General features: G+C 37.8%; 1 protein-coding gene across 1 annotated transcript in view; it reads left to right on the top strand.

Annotated features, from left to right (window-relative positions):
- The window catches only part of COL4A5 (collagen, type IV, alpha 5), a 272,036-nt gene extending 257,097 nt beyond the window's left edge, over positions 1-14,939 (top strand). The window contains exons 47-52 of the mRNA XM_011982572.1: positions 3,419-3,517; positions 4,891-5,103; positions 10,165-10,342; positions 12,196-12,310; positions 12,655-12,827; positions 13,669-14,939. Coding sequence (XP_011837962.1) covers positions 3,419-3,517; positions 4,891-5,103; positions 10,165-10,342; positions 12,196-12,310; positions 12,655-12,827; positions 13,669-13,750 — 860 coding nt within the window. The 3' untranslated portion in view covers positions 13,751-14,939. The remainder of the gene's footprint in view (positions 1-3,418; positions 3,518-4,890; positions 5,104-10,164; positions 10,343-12,195; positions 12,311-12,654; positions 12,828-13,668) is intronic.
- The last annotated feature ends 3,986 nt before the right edge of the window (positions 14,940-18,925 follow it).

Genomic DNA, 18,925 nt, shown 5'->3' with positions numbered 1-18,925 from the left:
ATCTGACAATTATGTGTCTTGGAGTTGCTCTTCTCGAGGTGTATCTTTGTGGCGTTCTCTGTATTTCCTGAATTTGAGTGTTGGCCTGCCTTGCTAGGTTGGAGAAGTTCTCCTGAATAATATCCTGCAGAGTGTTTTCCAACTTGGTTCCATTCTCCCCGTCACTTTTAGGCACACCAATCAGACGTAGATTTGGTCTTTCCATATAGTCCCATATTTCTTGGAGGCTTTGTTCATTTCTTTTTACTCTTTTTTCTCTAAACTTCTCTTCTTGCTTCATTTCATTCATTTGATCCTCAGTCACTGATACCCTTTCTTCCAGTTGATCGAGTCAGTTAATGAAGCTTGTGTATTTGTCATGTAGTTCTCGTGTCATGGTTTTCATCTCTAGCAGGTCGTTTAAGGACTTCTCTACATTGGTTATTCTAGTTAGCCATTCGTCAAATGTTTTTTCAAGGTTTTTAGCTTCTTTGCGCTGGGTTCGTAGAATTCCTCCTTTAGCTTGGAGAAGTTTGATTGTCTGAAGCCTTCTTCTCTCAACTCGTCAATGTCATTCTCTGTCCAGCTTTGTTCCGTTACTGGCAAGGAGCTGCATTCCTTTGGAGGGGGAGAGGTACTCTGATTTTTAGAATTTTCAGCTTTTCTGCAATACTTTTTCCCCCATCTTTGTGTTTTTATCTACCTTTGGTCTTTGATGATGGTGATGTACAAATGGGGTTTTGGTGTGGATGTCCTCTCTGTTTGTTAGTTTTCCTTCTAACAGTCAGGACCCTCAGCTGCAGGTCTGTTGGAGTTTGCTCAAGGTCCACTCCAGACCCTGTTTGCCTGGGTATCAGCAGTGGAGGCTATAGAAGAGTGAATATTGCTGAACAGCAAATGTTGCTGTCTGATCATTCCTCTGGAAGCTTCATCTCAGAGGTGTGCCCGGCCGTGTGAGGTGTGAGGTGTCAGTCTGCCCCTAGTGGAGGGTGTCTCCCAGTTAGGCTACTCGGGGGTCAGGGACCCACTTGAGCAGGCAGTCTGTCCATTCTCAGATCTCAAACTCTGTGCTGGGAGAACCACTACTGTCTTCAATGCTGTCAGACAGGGACATTTACATCTACAGAGGTTTCTGCTGCCTTTTGTTTGGCTGTGCCCTGTCCCCAGAGGTGGAGTCTGCAGAGGCAGGCAGGCCTCCTTGAGCTGCGGTAGAATCCACCCAGTTCGAGCTTCCTGGCCACTTTGTTTACCTACTTAAGCATCAGCAATGGTGGGCGCCCCTCCCCCAGCCTCATTGCCACCTTGCAGTTAGATCTCAGACTGCTGTGCTAGCAATGAGGGAGGCTCCGTGGATGTGGGACCCTCCGAGCCAGGCGCTGGATGTAATCTGGTGTGCTGTTTACTAAGACCCTTGGTAAGGTGCAGTATTAGGGTGGGAGTGACCCGATTTTCCAGGTGCTATGTGTCACAGTTTCCCATGGCTAGGAAAGGGAATACCCTTCCCCCTTGCGCTTACCAGGTGAGGCAATGCCTCACCCTGCTTCGGCTCTTGCTTGTTGGGCTGCACTCACTGTCCTGCACCCACTGTCCGACACACCCCAATGAGATGAACCCCGTACCTCAGTTAGAAATGCAGAAATCACCCATCTTCTGTGTCGCTCACACTGGGAGCTGGAGGCTGCAGCTGTTCCTATTCAGCCATCTTGTGCAGTTCAAGGAGCTGGTTTTTTTAAAAGATTAACAAAATGGATAGACCACTAGCAAGATTAATAAAGAAGAAAAGAGAGAAGAATCAAATAGACACAATAAAAAGTGATGAAGGGGATATCACCACCGATCCCACAGAAATACAAACTACCATCAGAGAATACTATGAACACCTCTATGCAAATAAACTAAAAAATCTAAAAGATATGGATAAATTCCTGGACACTTACACCCTCCCAAGACTAAACCAGGAAGAAGTTGAATCCCTGAATAGGCCAATAACAAGTTCTGAAATTGAGGCAGTAATTAATACCCTCCACCCAAAAAAAGTCCAGGACCAGATGGATTCACAGGCAAGTTCTGCCAGAGGTACAAAGTGGAGCTGGTGCAATTCCTTCTGAAACTATTCCAAATGATACAAAAAGGGGGACTCCTCCCTAACTCATTTTATGATGCCAGCATCATCCTGATACCAAAACCTGGCAGAGAGACAGACACACAGAAAAAAGAAAATTTTAGTCCAATGTCCCTGATGAACATCGATGCGAAAATCCTCAAGGAAATACTGGCAAACCAAATCCAGCAGCACATCAAAATGCTTGTCCACCACAATTAAGTCGGCTTCATTGCTGGGATGCAAAGCTGGTTCAACATACACAAATTAATAAACGTAACCCATCACATGAACAGAACCAATGACAAAAAAACACAATTATCTCAATAGATGCAGAAAAGGCCTTCGACAAAATTCAACAGCCCTTTATGCTAAAAACTCTCAATAAACTAGGTATTGATGGGACATATCTCAAAATAATAAGAGCTATTTATGACAAACCCACAGCCAATATCATACTGAATGGGCAAAAGCTGGAAGCATTCCGTTTGAAAATGGCACAAGACAAGGATGCCCTCTCTCATCACTCCTCTGCAGATCATTCTTTTAAGGCTTATTCATTGGAGAACATTTCCCTAGTTCTCCTTTTACATGTCAGAGGTTGTCTCTGACAATAGGAGTCTAAGCAACTAGTAGAATAGCAGACCACCACAAGTTCCGTTTTCTTTTTTCTTGAAAGTGTTAATTTCTCATGGTTGAATTTCTTTTAGACCATGTCAGGTTACTATTAGCCCCTCTGGCTGTTCCAATTTGAACAACTAGTTAATGTTAAAAAAATTATAATGAAATGAAAATGTATTTAAGATCTGGTGCTTTCTGTACATCATCCATCAGAAAGATTGAAAGCTGATTTGTTGGGCTATCAGTTTCCCACTGTGAAGCCCCTTGTCTTTTAAACTAACTGGTGTCTAGGTGGCCATTTTACTCTATGCTTATAGCCAACTTTCATTAATCATTATAAAAGAAAGCAAGAACTAACTTCAGTCTTTCGCTCTTATTAAGTAATCAAGTGACAGTCTTATTAAAAACAAAGTATACCTGGCAGTAACTTATGGTGGGATGGTAAACAAAAGTTGGGACTTACATTCTTGTCTGATTCTGAAGACCAAGAGAACACAACTCCATTAAAAGCATCCCAGAAGCAAATGGATTATTTAAAACTAAAGCTAAATCCTTGTTGGCTTTTTTGGTCCTGGACTTGAGTTATCTCTCATTTTTCTGGATTTAAGACAAAACCAAATTGGGAATTCAGTGTCTCGAGAATCTTTTGTCCCCTAGATCTGTCCAGATGTGAGAATATTCTACTCATATTTGAATACCTCATTTATTTTCCTGTAGGTCCAACTGGCCCTCCAGGAGATCCTGGACGCAATGGACTCCCTGGCTTTGATGGTGCAGGAGGGCGCAAAGGAGACCCAGGTCTGCCAGGACAGCCAGGTAAGACAAGTAAAACATGCTGTTGGTGGAGGGAAAGTCTTTGAGTTTGGGAGACCTCTGGACATAGGGCCTCCACTTAGAGCTGTGAGATCTTCCCTTGATGTTAGCATAGCTGACTGGTGAATATGGAACTGGGGAAAATAGCAAAGCACATAATAAGGAGATTTGTCACTATAAGAGAAGCATACAAGATTACTTCTATTTGTGTTTAGAGCAGTGGAAAACTCAGTTCTTTCTCACGATGAGAATTTTCCAGGCACTCACTGTACTTACTTGTTCAGCAAATTTTCAATATGTTGATTTAAATCCCTTGCTTGAAATTATTGTGAATATTTCCACATTTGAAAATATCACAGCAGGCTGTAATTTCTTTCATAAAGAGCAGCAAATATAAACGAACAGTTTAAATGATTGCCATAGACCTTTAAGAGTCATGGTGACGTTTCATGTTGAGATGATAAATTGATATTAGGAGCATTAATAGGTGCTCCTGATAATACTGAGTCTGATATCTATTAGATTTTCAATCTGTACTCAATCTACTTCCAAAAAGAATTTGAGTCAACTTGAAATAAAAAATACACTAATGTTAAGATTTCTAAAATAGAAATAGAGGATCATATATTATATAGATCAGTAATATATGTTAACAACTCTAGATTATATAAATATAACTCTAAATAAACATAAAGAGTTTGTATTTCAAGTATCAGTGGCAGCAAGGCAGAGTGGTAATACCTATAGCCTTCCTAGAGTCAATGCCCTGCCATTTCATTAATGCTATGTTTCTAGGGAAATAACGAGTTAGTGTTGTCTTCATCACAAGAGTTTCTGTGAAGTTTCCCTAAAATGAAAATTTATATACACACTGTCCAAAGGCCTGTGTATACAGAAAATTATTAAATGAACTCAAACCAAGAGGCTAAATCAAGAAGGGAAGTCAGTGGTAGATTGAAAATGGGCATTTTGAAAATACTTCTTTAGAATGCCCTGCCTGTTCTCTACACAAAAATGTATGCCTGAGAATAATTTCCCCAGACAGATTCAAAGGAAAATGTTTTTCAGCAATGAATCTGGTAGATTGATGGCAACCACACCCTTCCTTTCTCATTGATGAACAAAACAGCAGGCTGAAAATTGGTCATGGAGTTCAGATTCTTTTAGTACAACGAGAGACTAAATAACATACAGACTCTCCAAATAAGCATATTTTATTTGTCTCCTAGCCCATGATATCTGACAATGCCTTTATAGACACTCTATAAATATCAACTAAGTTAACTAGTCAAATGAGGTAATAATGTTTTGTCAATAACCGTAAGAGTGGATCAGAGCTTACTTAATCTTGTATACTGATGGTTTCGTGGAAATAGGTACTCGTGGTTTGGATGGTCCCCCCGGGCCAGATGGATTGCAAGGTCCCCCAGGTCCCCCTGGAACCTCCTCTATTGCACATGGATTTCTTATTACACGCCACAGCCAGACAACGGATGCACCACAATGCCCGCAGGGAACACTTCAGATCTATGAAGGCTTTTCTCTCCTGTATGTACAAGGAAATAAAAGAGCCCATGGTCAAGACTTGGGTGAGATAATCAATATTTAATTTCCTACTGTGCATTTTGTTTTTGTTTCAGAAATCCTGTTGGGTTCTAGAGTAGCCTTGGCCAAAGTGCCTCTCTCTATTCTTTTGGGGCTTCCGAACTGAAAACCATGCCAAAGGCAACTGAATATATTCACCATGATTTTTAAATAAATAATATTTAACCTTAAACTAAAAGCATTAATTAGCTCTTATGAGTGCAATTCTTGGCCTAAAGCAAATCATTTCACAAAGGCCACATTTACTTTTAGTTAGTTTAGCTATTAATGAAACAGTTTCACTGGGCTCTTTGCAGTATAGCAGCTGCTTGAGTGTGCAGTGTTTATAATTCATGGGAGATAGTTACCTCATCTTTGAAACTGGTCTTCATCAAGTTCATAAGTTCTGAAGAGAATCTTGGTTCATAGATCAAAGAAAGTAAGGTCATTGCTTAATTATGCTAGTTTGTAGTTCCTAAAATAAGTACCTTAGCTTTATAAAGTATTACTGGAGTCATTTAAAGCTATATAAAGTATGACATTTCTGTACAAAATCCATTTCATTTAAAGTGCTCCCATGTATCTTTTCTATACTGGGGTGGACAGCAAAGTTGATGGGATGACACTGGACTGAATCACTCTCAAGGACTTTTCCATCCCCATGAATTCTTTTCCTGGAATTTTGACTTTGGATGTTGAAGTCCCATTGTCTTACCTGGGGCTGTGTGGTGTTTTTTTGTTTTTTTTGTTTTTTGAGACGGAGTCTCCCTCTATCATCCAGGCTGGTGTGCAATGGTGCGGTCTCGGCTCACTGCAACCTCTGCCTCCCAGGTTCAAGCAATTCTTCTGCCTCAGCCTCCCGAGTAGCTGGGATTACAGGCGCCCGCCAGCATGCCTGGCTAATTTTTGTATTTTTAGTAGAGACGGGGTTTCACCATGTTGGCCAGGCTGGTCTTGAACTGCTGACCTCGTGATCTGCCCACTTCTGCCTCCTAAAGTGTTGGAATTACAGGCGTGAGCCACCACTCCCAGCAGGGCTGCCTATTTTAAGACTGACTATCCCCTTTGCCTTCATAAAGACTTTTAAGAAGATAGTCTGGGCTCCCAGTTTCTGGAATCTCTATGATGAGAAGCTTCCTGAGGTCTCATTGGCTGGGCCATTCATTCTGTGGAAACGGTTCTGCAGCAACAGAGACCCCGGAGGTCAGCTTTACTCCCTACTTTTAGAAGGCATATGGCCACACCTGCCAGCCAGTTCTGGCCCACCAGAGTAAGGATATTCACTTACATGTAAGTCAGTGGTCATAGGTCATTTTATGAAACCAAATAATGTAAGGGTTTGCCCAATAGCTTTCTTCTCTGTCTTCTTTTTTTTCCACTTATATTTCCTTTTTCTCTTTTTCAACTTTCCTCTGCACTTTTCTTTCTCTTTTTCACTTGGTTACATATTTTTAAATTTTATAACTGACAAATCTTCATTAAATTAGTAATTAAATTATCTTTCCATAATTTAATTGAATAATAAATATCTAAATAATTAATTTAATATCTTCAGGTAATTTTCTCTAGTCTTTCTCCTATAAAATTCTTCTTTTTTGTTCAATCTCTCTACACTGTCAGACTTATAATCAAACTTTAAACTTCACATCCCTAACCTACCAGGTCAACAGAGGAACCATTAGAAGTTTTGAGCACTACGAAATTAAAAAATGTAATGCAAAGAGAAGATAGAATCTGCTATCAGCATGTAATTATAACTTTTCGGAATCCATGTATTTGCTCGAATAAGAACAGTCAGATTTAGAGTCTATAAATAGACCCTCTGGTAGTTTAGGCCTCAGACACAGGGAAGGCCATGACAGAGCCTAAGATCCTAGGAATGGTCCTGGATTGCAGAGGCTTTGCTGGGGCTCACACAAGGATCACATTGGAGGTATCTTGATGACTAAGCAAAGATAGAGGCAGCTGTAACTTTGATGTTAAAGAAACAATTACCTCCTGATCGAATAAATGCAGGCTGTGTTGAATTAGTGGAAGGATTATACAATGTAAGAAAGAGGACGGAGAAGATGGATTAAATACTAAAGCTTTTCTGTCTGGGAGAAAAATAAAACATACTGAGAACCATTAGTCTATTAAAGTCTTATAACTGTAGGGTATAGAGGGCATTGGGAGTATATGGGATCACTCTCTCTTCAAAAATTTGGAGACTATATCCCAGAATTCTGCATCATTGTGGGCAGCCACAGGTGCAACCAGATACTCCAGATACTTCCATCATTATGGGCCTTCCTTTTATTTACCTTTCTTTTCTCTTCCTTATAAGACCAGGTATTTTCAGCTCTGTCCCAAATTAGGCAGTAGAATAGTTTTCTTTTTAAATTACTTTATAATGTACAAAGCATTTTCATGCCCATTGTCTAATTTAATTTACACAACTATGATTAAGAAAAATGTATAGAAATATTCTGCTTTTTCATTTTACACACAAAGAGACTGGCTACCAGGTTAAATAACTTACTGAAACCTTATACAGTTAGAAAGTGATGGAGGTAAGACTTGAATCCAACACCTGCCAATTCTAAATTCATTTCTTTTTAAATTTTCCCCTGTTGTTCACTCTTACAGGACTGTGAGTCAGTCAGGTTTTTCTTAACCAGTTTTTTAAATGCATAAATTTGACTAAATCAATGATTTTCAACCTAGGGAATTTTCTGAAGACTCCTAGTCCTATGCCAAATCTATTGTATAAAAATTCCAAATAATTCTGACAGTACAGGTTTGAGATCTATTAGTCTTTTGTCAGTCATCTTCAGTCTGAGATAAGCATACCCCTTTGAATATATGAAGAATTTCCAAGATGCACCGAGGCATAATTTTTTAAAAAATCAAATTTCAACTCCTTGACTTTTATATGTATTTTCTCCTAAAGTCAGTCTGACTTTAGCAGATGTGCTTTGGGCAATCTCCGTTCCCATATCTCCTTTCACTGTCATGCCTTCTCCACTTTGTAAGAGTCATACTCTTGCACATTGCCTTGAAGTATGAAAACCTCTGACAGACAAATTCAAAGGGATAATTCAAAATAACAGTTTTGCTAAAGATACAATTACTGTTAAATCCAGCAATCCCATTACTGGATATTTACCCAAAAGAAAATAATACATCAAAGGGATAGTTGTACTCACATGTTTATTGTAGCACTATTCACAATAGCAAAGATATGGAATCAACCTAAGTATCCAGCAAAGGATGAATGGATAAAGAAGATGTGGTATATATACACAATGGAATATTATTCAGCCTTATAAAAAAATGAAATCATGTCATTTGCAGCAACATGGTTGGAAGTAGAACTCATTGTCTTAAGTGAAATAAGCCAGGCACAAAAAGACAAGTATCACATGTTCTCACTTATATGTGGGAGCTAAAAATTTGAACACATGGAGGCAGAGAATGGAAAGACAGATAGCAGAGACTGGGAAGGGTAAGTGTGGGGAAGGGGGAGGATGAAGAGAAGTGGGTTAAGGGATACAAACATACAGTAAGATAGAAGGAATTAATTCCATATTTGATAGCAGAAGAGGATGACTATACTTAAAAAAAAATATTGTACATGCGTGATGTATACCCTAAATACCCTGACTTGATCACTGTGCATTATATACATACAAAAAATGTTCATGTACCCCATTATTTTGCGTAAATAAAAAATTAATAGTTTTGTTAATGTCTCCATTAACTCAAGCTCTGTAATTCACTTTTAATCCATCTTACTAAGAAATACATTTCTAATAAAAGTTTATTGTAATAATTATATAAAAATTTATAATATATATATTTTTATCAGTTATGAATTAATAATAATAACAATGACAGGTCAAAATAAAACGTTTAACATGTAAAGTCTTATAGTCACAAAAAGTTTTAAAAAGTATTCAATTTTAATTTTTGAGAAATATGATAGCATGATCAATAAAAAACTTTCAAAAATAAAAATATGTTACATTAGGATAAAACTGTGTGAGAAAAGTGGAAGGGAAATATAATTTTTAAATGTAGAAGGAGCAGTGTATAATTTCCAACTGTTAAAGACAAGTTTATATATTTTCTATAATGGTAAATGTTAGATCTCAAATCATTATATTGGATGCATTTAAAAGAGTGATATAAAAGTTTGTTCTTAGATATCAATATTCACAAAACACCATAAATGAAAGCTGGCAAGGTAGAAATGTGGTTTGCAAATTCCCAGTCCCTACTATTACAAAGTGGAATACAGAAGAGTGGGTGTGGAGCTGAGAGACAATAGCTAATATCTTAATACTGGCACAGTATCAATTTAAACTTATGATGAAATTTAGATATCAAAACTTTAGATATTTAACTTTCAAAAGTGTAAGTGCATTTTTCATCATTCTTTTGTGAGTAAATGAGAAAAGAAAGGCTTGATCACAAGTAAAAATAACCTCTCTTGTCCTACTAGCTCTGAATTTCAAAGATTAGTTTCTTTCTTTTTTTGGTTTGCTTTCCCCTCACATCTTTCCTTCCTATCTTATTTTTTTTCCTTTTTACGTATTCTTCAAACCTGTCTGCGGTGGCTCTGCACACTGGCCAGTATTACTATTGTCCCTAGGCCTAAGGAGATTGCAAATTCACACAAGATACACACTGAGGATGTCTTAGAAGAAGAGAGGGCAGCCTGGAGCACGAAATATTGATAATATATCATAAGGACTCAGTATGTGTCCTTCACTTGCACACAATGAATTACTAAATATTCTGCATAAGACACCATTGTTTATAAGATGCATCACTAGTTTAAAAACAGCATTGGGAAATAATATAATGAGCTACCACAATAAATATTAGCATACATTATAAAACACATCCTAATTTTATAAATGTTAAAATATGAGTAAATCTTAGATTTAAGAAATATAGTATATTTATTACCTATGAAAAGCTGGCAAGTTTCCTCGAAAGGCTGTCTGCTATTGTTTTAGAAGAAACTAAAGTATCATCATCATGCAGTCCTTTATTGTTTTCTCTCCAAATCTTTCTAGGGACGGCTGGCAGCTGCCTTCGTCGCTTTAGTACCATGCCTTTCATGTTCTGCAACATCAATAATGTTTGCAACTTCGCTTCAAGAAATGACTATTCTTACTGGCTCTCTACCCCAGAGCCCATGCCAGTGAGCATGCAACCCCTAAAGGGCCAGAGCATCCAGCCATTCATTAGTCGGTAAGGTATTGATTTAGCTGTGACTTTTACCAATCCCCAGTTAATTAGCTAGTCATATTTGAGTCCAAAGCTAACAATCTGATGATATTCCTCCTAGGTTAGGTAGAACAGAGGTACCTCTTACTATTCAATTAAGTATTTAATTTGACTCATATTTATTGGTGGTCTGCTTTTGACCAGGCCCCCATGATAGACATAGTGTAATAGCCAGATAACTGACAGTGTAGTACTTATTTATTACATAAATTTGTCTAATATATATCAGATTTGGGCTAAGTTCTACAATAAATATAATAAAAATGTTATGAAAGCATAGGGAAAGAGATGTTTAATTTCAAATGGAGAAATCTGGGATGACCATATGGAAAAAATATGTCTTGAACTGATCAGTCCTTGAATGACTAGACGGACTTGAGGCACAGGCAGTTATAAAGGGGAGATATATACTAGGCAGATAAAATGACAATAGGTAATAAAGTAATGTATCTAGGGTGTAGTATGTAAAGGTTATGTTGGGAGAAAAGATTGCAAAGTTAGCTTGGGCCCAGATGGTAGAAGGCCTTCTGTACCAAATTGTAGTTTGAAGTTTACTTGATATGTAACAAGGAGCCCCGAAATATTTTAGAGCTACACTTCAGATTAGATTATAGTGCCATCAATGTGTAACATGGATTACAGAAGGGATAGTCTTGAGGTAGAGAGAACAGTTGGATTGAATGGTATTGCTATAGCCCTGATGTGAGTAAATTGGAACTCACAGTAGGGTACATGTGTCACGTTATTAGGCTAGATAGGATTTGACAGTTGATAGCTATGGGAAGAAGATGGTAGCTGAGATTTGGAGCATGAGTAACTAAGAGGATACCATTAATAGAGTTTTGCCATTTTGAAACCTAGTTTAACTCAGTCTCCCAGGAATATTGGTTATTGCCATTTTTATTCTGATCATGACCCAGGATTTCAGTAACCATAAAGGATGAATTGCTGGAAAGTCTGCTTCCTTTGATAGTAAATATAAAGATTAAAGCTGGTTCAGCCTTAGTAGCAAATTCATGGTGCCCTTTTTAATACATTTTCCTGAATCCTTTGTGAATCTGGGAGTGTGTGAGTGTGTGTGTGTGTAATTTTGTCAGTTCCAACTCTTGGGAGTAAAACCTTGTCTAAATGTATTACTTATTTTGTTAGGTAAACTGCAAAACTGGCCTCAGTAATATGTCAAGAGGTCCACTCATGTTTTTCATTAAAGATATGGAAGGCTCAGCTATATTCATTCTGTTGCTATTTTACTTGATTTTGTAGATTTCAGCCACATCTCCAAGTGCCTGGGTACCTGCCCAGCATTCTGGATATATTGTACTTCTCCATATATAGTCAAATGTTTAATAAATGTCCTTTGGACCAAGAATAATGAGTAGAGATTGAGAAAGTGTCCGTTTCTTATATTTTCGAGTCTTTCTGACATTGTTCTTACCACAGTTTCAGCATTACTAAATGTCTCCCCTCCAATTGAGCACTTTGACAACAAGTAGTATGTGCAATACAGCAAGCCAAACTCTTATGGCAATTAAGGCATTGACTATAGGAAGTATGAATAGAAATTTAGGGCAGAATGGAATATCAAAAGGCCATTGCACTGGTTCTGCAGTTTTTTGACAAAAGTTTACAGTTTATTATGTATATTGGGAGACAATACTTAGCAAATGCAATCCTCAAAGTGCATTTCTTCACCTTTTGTGATCATTGAAAGACACATTAATTGGCTTCCATACCAGGAAGGCTTCCAATGAAGCAGGACGGCTACTTTTCACGTGCTCACTCTGTAGATTATGTTCCTTTTCCTTTTCCTTTACCAGATGTGCAGTATGTGAAGCTCCAGCTGTGGTGATCGCAGTTCACAGTCAGACGATCCAGATTCCCCGTTGTCCTCAGGGATGGGATTCTCTGTGGATTGGTTATTCCTTCATGATGGTATTTTACACTCTTCCTTACATTTGTCATAATAGCTGACTGTCCGTTCCATCTACATTTCTTCCCAATATGAGGAATCCCTGTCATTTGCATAACAAGAAGCTTAAACTTCAAACAGCTTCTATCCAAGCACTCTGTTCCCCCTCACACATTTTTTGTAACATATTTTCATAATCTGCCTATTACTTTTTTTGACTACCCTTGGTGTGGATACTATTGTCTTACCTCTGGGCCTGTTCGTTCACTGGATTTGAATCTGGCCAAGCCCAGCACACATCTTTGGATATTCACTAAGCTATTATGGCAGATGGGTATTGCGGCACATTTTTCCTTGTCTTTTATAGCATACAAGTGCAGGGGCAGAAGGCTCAGGTCAAGCCCTAGCCTCTCCCGGTTCCTGCTTGGAAGAGTTTCGTTCAGCTCCCTTCATCGAATGTCATGGGAGGGGTACCTGTAACTACTATGCCAACTCCTACAGCTTTTGGCTGGCAACTGTAGATGTGTCAGACATGTTCAGGTAAAGTGCTTATAGCTTTAATTCAGGTCCAAAGCTTCCTTCAGAGATGCTAGGGAAGAAAGAGACAATTTATGGGTGGTTTATTCTCAACAAATGTTAGGAATGTATTGGATTGTGTACTTTTTTCTTGCTTGTTATTCTCATATACATGACTCAGGTCAGAAAAACAGACTTGATTAATATTAGGTGAGTTTGGTTTGTGATACCTTAGTAGCAATCCTTCAATAATGAAACAGAGATAAAGAAAGGTTATGTGACCTTCCTAATAAGTCAGCAGCTGTTCAACTAGATTGAGGCCACCCCAGGAAATGAAGTTACAGTCTGTCTTCTCCCTGTCAGTTCAGTGGCCTCCTTTCCCAGGATATTTTAAAGATTCTGATTTAATGAGCAAGACATATATAATATATGTACCTCAGGATACTTCAATCTATTGATTTTTTTCAGTTTAAATTTATTTTTCTGTGTTGCTTTTGAATTATCACTACTTGATATTTTTCTTATGGTCCTTGTTATCTATTCATCATCAGTTGCCCAGATTTCCCTCATCCTGTGAATATTAGAAAAATGTATGAGAGAAAGAGAAAAAAATAGAAAATAAGAAGGAGACACAAATATACAAAGATAATAGTGTTGGGGAGAATAGTTACAAAATATCTGTGACCACTAATGGTTCTTAAACCATACTAGTCACTGCATTAGATCATATTGCTGAAAAGTAAACCATTAAGTCACCAAGAGAGCTACTTAACACAAAGAGAATGTTTAGTTATAAATTTGAACCAATAACAGAATTGAAATACCAGAAAATATGGATCTGATTGTCTTATTTCTTATTTCCCAGTAAACCTCAGTCAGAAACACTGAAAGCAGGAGACTTGAGGACACGAATTAGCAGATGTCAAGTATGCATGAAGAGGACATAACATTTTGAAGAATTCCTTGTGTGTTTTAAAGTGTGATATATATATATACATATATATATATATATAAATATATAAAATTCCTAGGATGCAATGTCTCATTGTCCCCAACTTTACTACTGCTGCCGTCAATGGTGCTACTACATATGATCAAGATAACATGCTGACTAGTAACCATGAAGATTCAGATGTACCTCAGCAATGCAACAGAGCAAGGTCTCTATTATTTTTCTACTAAAGAAATAAGAAAGTGAATTTACTTTTTGGGTCCAGAATGATTTTCTCCAAGAATTATAAGATGAAAATTATATATTTTGCCCAGTTACTAAAATGATACATTAAAAATTCAGTTAAGAGAAGAGTTACACTGAGTAAAATAGAAGACTGCAGTTTGTAGGAAGAATTATTTTTCATGGTGCTACTAATCCTGCTGTATCCCAGGTTTTTAATATAAAGGTGTTAAGCCTATTTTGCTTTGTAAGTAAAGGATGTGTATATTGTGAACAGCCTTTTAGCTCAAAATGTTGAGTCATTTACATATGACATAGCATGAATCACCTTTTACAGAAAATGTAGGAAACCTTAGAATACAGACAGCAATATTTTATATTCATGTTTATCGAAGTGAGAGAATTTATATTCCTACATCAAGTTACTACTGAGAGTAAATTTATTTTGAGTTTTATCCCCTAAGTTCTGTTTTAATTTTTTTAAAAAACAAACCCTTTTAGTCACTTTAATCAGAATTTTAAATGTTCATGTTACATACCAAATTATAATATCTAATGGAGGAATTTGTCTTTTGCTATATTCTCCAAGATTATCTCTTAAGACCATATGCCCCCTGTTTTAATGTTTCTTACATCTTGTTTTTACTCATTTCTGACTGGACAAAGTTCTTCCAAACAATTCTGAGAAACAAAGCACACACACAGAATTAACAATTCTCTTCCCTGTGCTGCTTATGTAAGAATCTTCCTGTGGTCTCTGCTTGTACAAAACTGGGAAACAACACTTGGTTAGTCTCTTTTAAGTTACAAAAAGCCAATTGATGTTTCTTATTCTTTTTAAATTTTAAATACTTTATTATAAATATTCACAGGATACCTTATTTCCCTAGCTGTCGTCTTCTCACTTAATGTTTTTTAAATCCACCAATATAAATTTAATTAAAGATATATGTTGTAAGGATGGTCTGTTGTGTATCTCTTCAGCCTGTGTGGAAAAAACCCCTGCTCATTTACAGATAGATTACCAATCTGCACGTCAACAAGTCATCTTTTCCCAGGGAATCGGTTTCTCCATGCTTTGATCACTCTGATAGTAGATAGAAAACATATAGTAATGTAAACTTTTTCCAGTGAAGAAAACTACCTATTGGAAGATATTTCTGAGATAATAAATTTCTTGACAACATTGTGTTAATGGCTGAGAAAGGAAACAACTGGCTTCTATTTGGGGAAGAATTCATTAATAATGTTTCAAGCAGGTTAGTGAGCTAATATTCCTAATGATTAAGAATGAACATGCATAGTTCTCTAAAATAGTCAAGGACTTGTTAAAAATAAGATATTAAAAACTTCCATAAAAAATTTATGTTACAGCTAAAAGATAAAACAACCAAAACAATTTTGAGTATTCTAAATCCTAATATGAACCTATGCAAAATCTAAAGCTTAGAATCTCTAGTGGTAAAACTTAGGATCCAAATAATGAGAACTGTCTAATAATGTTGTTGATTCTGGATAGCCAATTGCAAATTTTAGCTTTATTTTTTCATCTAGTCCCCTGCGTAAAGTCAGTAATGAGTAATTGTAAGTGAAAACACCATATCACTGCCCCACAGATTTTTCTACATGGTGTACACTCAAAGGTGCTCCTTCTGTTACAGTCGCAAACACGAATTCCAAAGATTTTGCTTTTTGTAGCTTTCCCTCTCATTTATAGCTGGTTGAAAGCCTTGGCCCAAACAGAATCTCCTTTTTGTTTGTTTGTTTGTTTTGTTTTGTTTTGAGACAGGGTCTCCTCTGTCATCCAGGCTGGAGTGCAATGGCGTGATCTCAGTTCACTGCAATATCTACCTCCTGGGTTCAAGCGATTCTCCCACCTCAGCCTCCTGAGTAGCTGGAGCTACAGGTGCATACCACCACGCCTGGCTAATTTTGTGTAGTTTTAGTAGAGACAGGGTTTCACCATGTTGCCCAGGCTGGTCTTGAACTCCTGAGCTCAAGCGATCTGCCTGCTTTGACCTCCCAGAGTGCTGAGATTACAGGCGTGAGCCACCACACCCATCCCAGAACCTCCTAATTTTTAAATTGTTGCATGTGCAGCTAGTCTAGATGTTTCTGAAATCCCCTAACTATTCCTAGCCCTGCTTTGTTGTTTGAAGTACACAAATTCATTCCAGGACATTAATATTGTTAACCCTCCCTTGCCAGGGATTATTCAAAGATTAATCTAGCTGCTCTACTAGTTACCTATGGTGAGTTTTTTGTGTTTTGTTTTGTTTTTGTTTTTGTTTTTTAGGTTTTTTTTTTTTTTAATCATCTGTGAAAATTCCAGAAGTACTATGGTGAGTTTTACAGTCATACACAATTAATGGTTTTCTCACATTGGCAGGAAATGAATGAACTATTCTGCTTAATCAGATAGTTTGACTACCAAATAGTTATGTGTACCAAATGTGCTTTTACCAGTTAATGAATCTTTCGTGATTCAGATGTTACTTAAGGACCAAATCCTAGTCTTTTATAGCTCTGTGTGTGTGTGTGTGTGTGTGTGTGTGTGTGTGTGTGTGTGTTTGCGCGCGCGCGCGTGCGCCCGCACGGATGTGCACATGTATCTTTCGAAAAGCTGAGGTCTACATGAATAACTTCGTATACACACACACACGTATACGTGTATAAACACACACAGACACACACACGTTTAAGAAAGTAGACATTCCAATTATTTTTATAGCTTATTGGCCTGATCTATGCCATGGTGTCACACTCATTGCTTCCAAAGGAGGTTGTATTGGACACCTTGTGATTGTATGATGTTTTTTCCTACCCAGCCAAATTTGAAGAACACTTTTTCATTCTTGTAGTGGCAATGAGGTTCTTTGCCACAATGTCATGCCAAGCCATCAAACCCTTATTCAGAAGTTAATCACAAGAGGGCGCTGTTGCTTATAAAAATGAATCAGCATGTGTAATGATTTGTTTGATCTCATTGGTGGTGGTGGGGTTGTCCAAAGTCCTGTTTCTAGATCCCCTGTTTTAAGTTTTATGTATTCTTTCAGCCTCATAAAAATCATTAGCAAATATTTTAAGAGGTGGCCTACTTTCCCAATGTCTGCATCCAAAATGAAGAGAACAGCTTTGCTGTCAAAGATTCTCTCTCTCTCTCTTTTTTTTTTTTTAGACGGAGTTTCGCTCTTGTTCCCCGGGCTGGAATGCAATGGCGCGATCTCGGCTCACTGCAGCCTCTGCCTCCCGGGTTCAGCGATTCTCCTGCCTCAGCCTCCCGAGTAGCTGGGATTACAGGCGCCCGCCACCACGCTCGGCTAATTTTGTATTTTTAGTACAGACGGGTTTCTCCATGTTAGTCAGATTCTCTTTTTAAGAGCCTGATTAACAGTTGGTTCTGGTAGCACTTCCCATACCTCTCAACACAGAAGCAAGGAGCAATCACTTTTGTTTGACCGGAACTTTAATTGGTTTCCTTGGCAGAGAAACTCAGTTCTCAGGCTGGACTATACAACACCTTCATCCCTAGGCAGCTCCAAAATACATGGAATAATATTTAAAAATCCTATGTCATTTCCATTTTAGAGCAGTGGTTTTTAGAGTATATTCAGGGAGCTTGGAAAGTTTGTTTGGTGGAAATACTCCTAAGTTGGAATTGAATCCAGAGAGGCCTGTTTCCTGAGTTCCACATCAACAAATATTGATTGGATGCTTGTTAGCTTAGGACACCATGACAGATAGCAATCCAAAAGGAACTCAACCAGGAAAATAAGCAGTGACCGTAATATAGTAAATCCTCACCTCACGTGGTCAATATATTTTTAGAAGCTGTGACTTTAAAGGAAACGATGTCCAACATTATTCAGTTATAATGTTGATGAGGAAAAAAAAAATTGATTTGTTATATGTCGTTTAGCTTTAAAGTCGAAGTTTCCAAGAACCTATGGACGTTAAGTGAGGACGTACTGTATGTACACTGGAGAAGAGGTATGCTAGTCTGTCTTTGACTACCAAATCTTTGTAACTCTACACCTATCAGATAATGGGGGTTTTCGCAAGAGTAGCTGTCTGGAGGAAGCTGGCTCACCAACTTGTTCCTCAAAACATGGGCTAAAATCACATTTACGTAATCTTAATTATTTATTTCTCTATTAGTGGACTGCATACCCAACACCTGACCCTGCAGGATAACAAATTGCTTACATCATACCAATTTATGCCAAATATCTCTGCTTCCCCCTCCACCATCACATTTCATCCTGCTTTCTGCCCCAGAGGGTTCCTGAGCCCTCTAGCTTCTGGTTGGTTTCAACCAATTGGAAGTCCCCGCAGAATACCAGAGAAGGGGAGAAGAGCTGGGTTAGGGTATTTATTTTCATGGCTCCTTCTCTATGAGGTCACCTCAGGTTGGCTTGTCACTCTTAATTGAATGTCCCTACTCCTCTCAAGATGACTTGCTATTCCTAATTATCTTTCTTTCTGGTTCCAGTAACCCCTTCTTATGTTTTTAGGTCTAGGTGTGATGGGTACGGTGACAAGTCTGCTGTTGCTGTGCTGCTAGACTTGGATTCCTGAACAACCATTTGTGATTCCCCCTCCACACCATCTATATATTTCTAATTAAACGCTCCTTAGGTTATCCTAATTTAAGTGTGTTGTACTTTTGCTGTTGATACTCCAATGAATACTCAACACTTCTAATTTTCAAAATCTAGAGAAAGTGCTTTATTTCCATATGTGACAAAATGAGGGTGAATTGATAAAACCGACATGCATGATTAAGCATGCATCTTTGACTTTGAACTAAGGGATGGGCCAGCAGAAATATGACTTAACACCACTTAATCTAATACCTAGTTTATGAAGAGTTATTGGAAGCTGTGTTCCAGGGTACTTATGGTGAAATGAGGCAAAATATGTTCCTTATGATCCTAAATTATTTATC

The sequence above is a fragment of the Mandrillus leucophaeus genome, unplaced genomic scaffold (assembly GCF_000951045.1).
Source record: "Mandrillus leucophaeus isolate KB7577 unplaced genomic scaffold, Mleu.le_1.0 Scaffold1055, whole genome shotgun sequence".
NCBI lineage: Eukaryota > Metazoa > Chordata > Mammalia > Primates > Cercopithecidae > Mandrillus > Mandrillus leucophaeus.
This window is presented reverse-complemented; position numbering and strand designations above follow the sequence as displayed.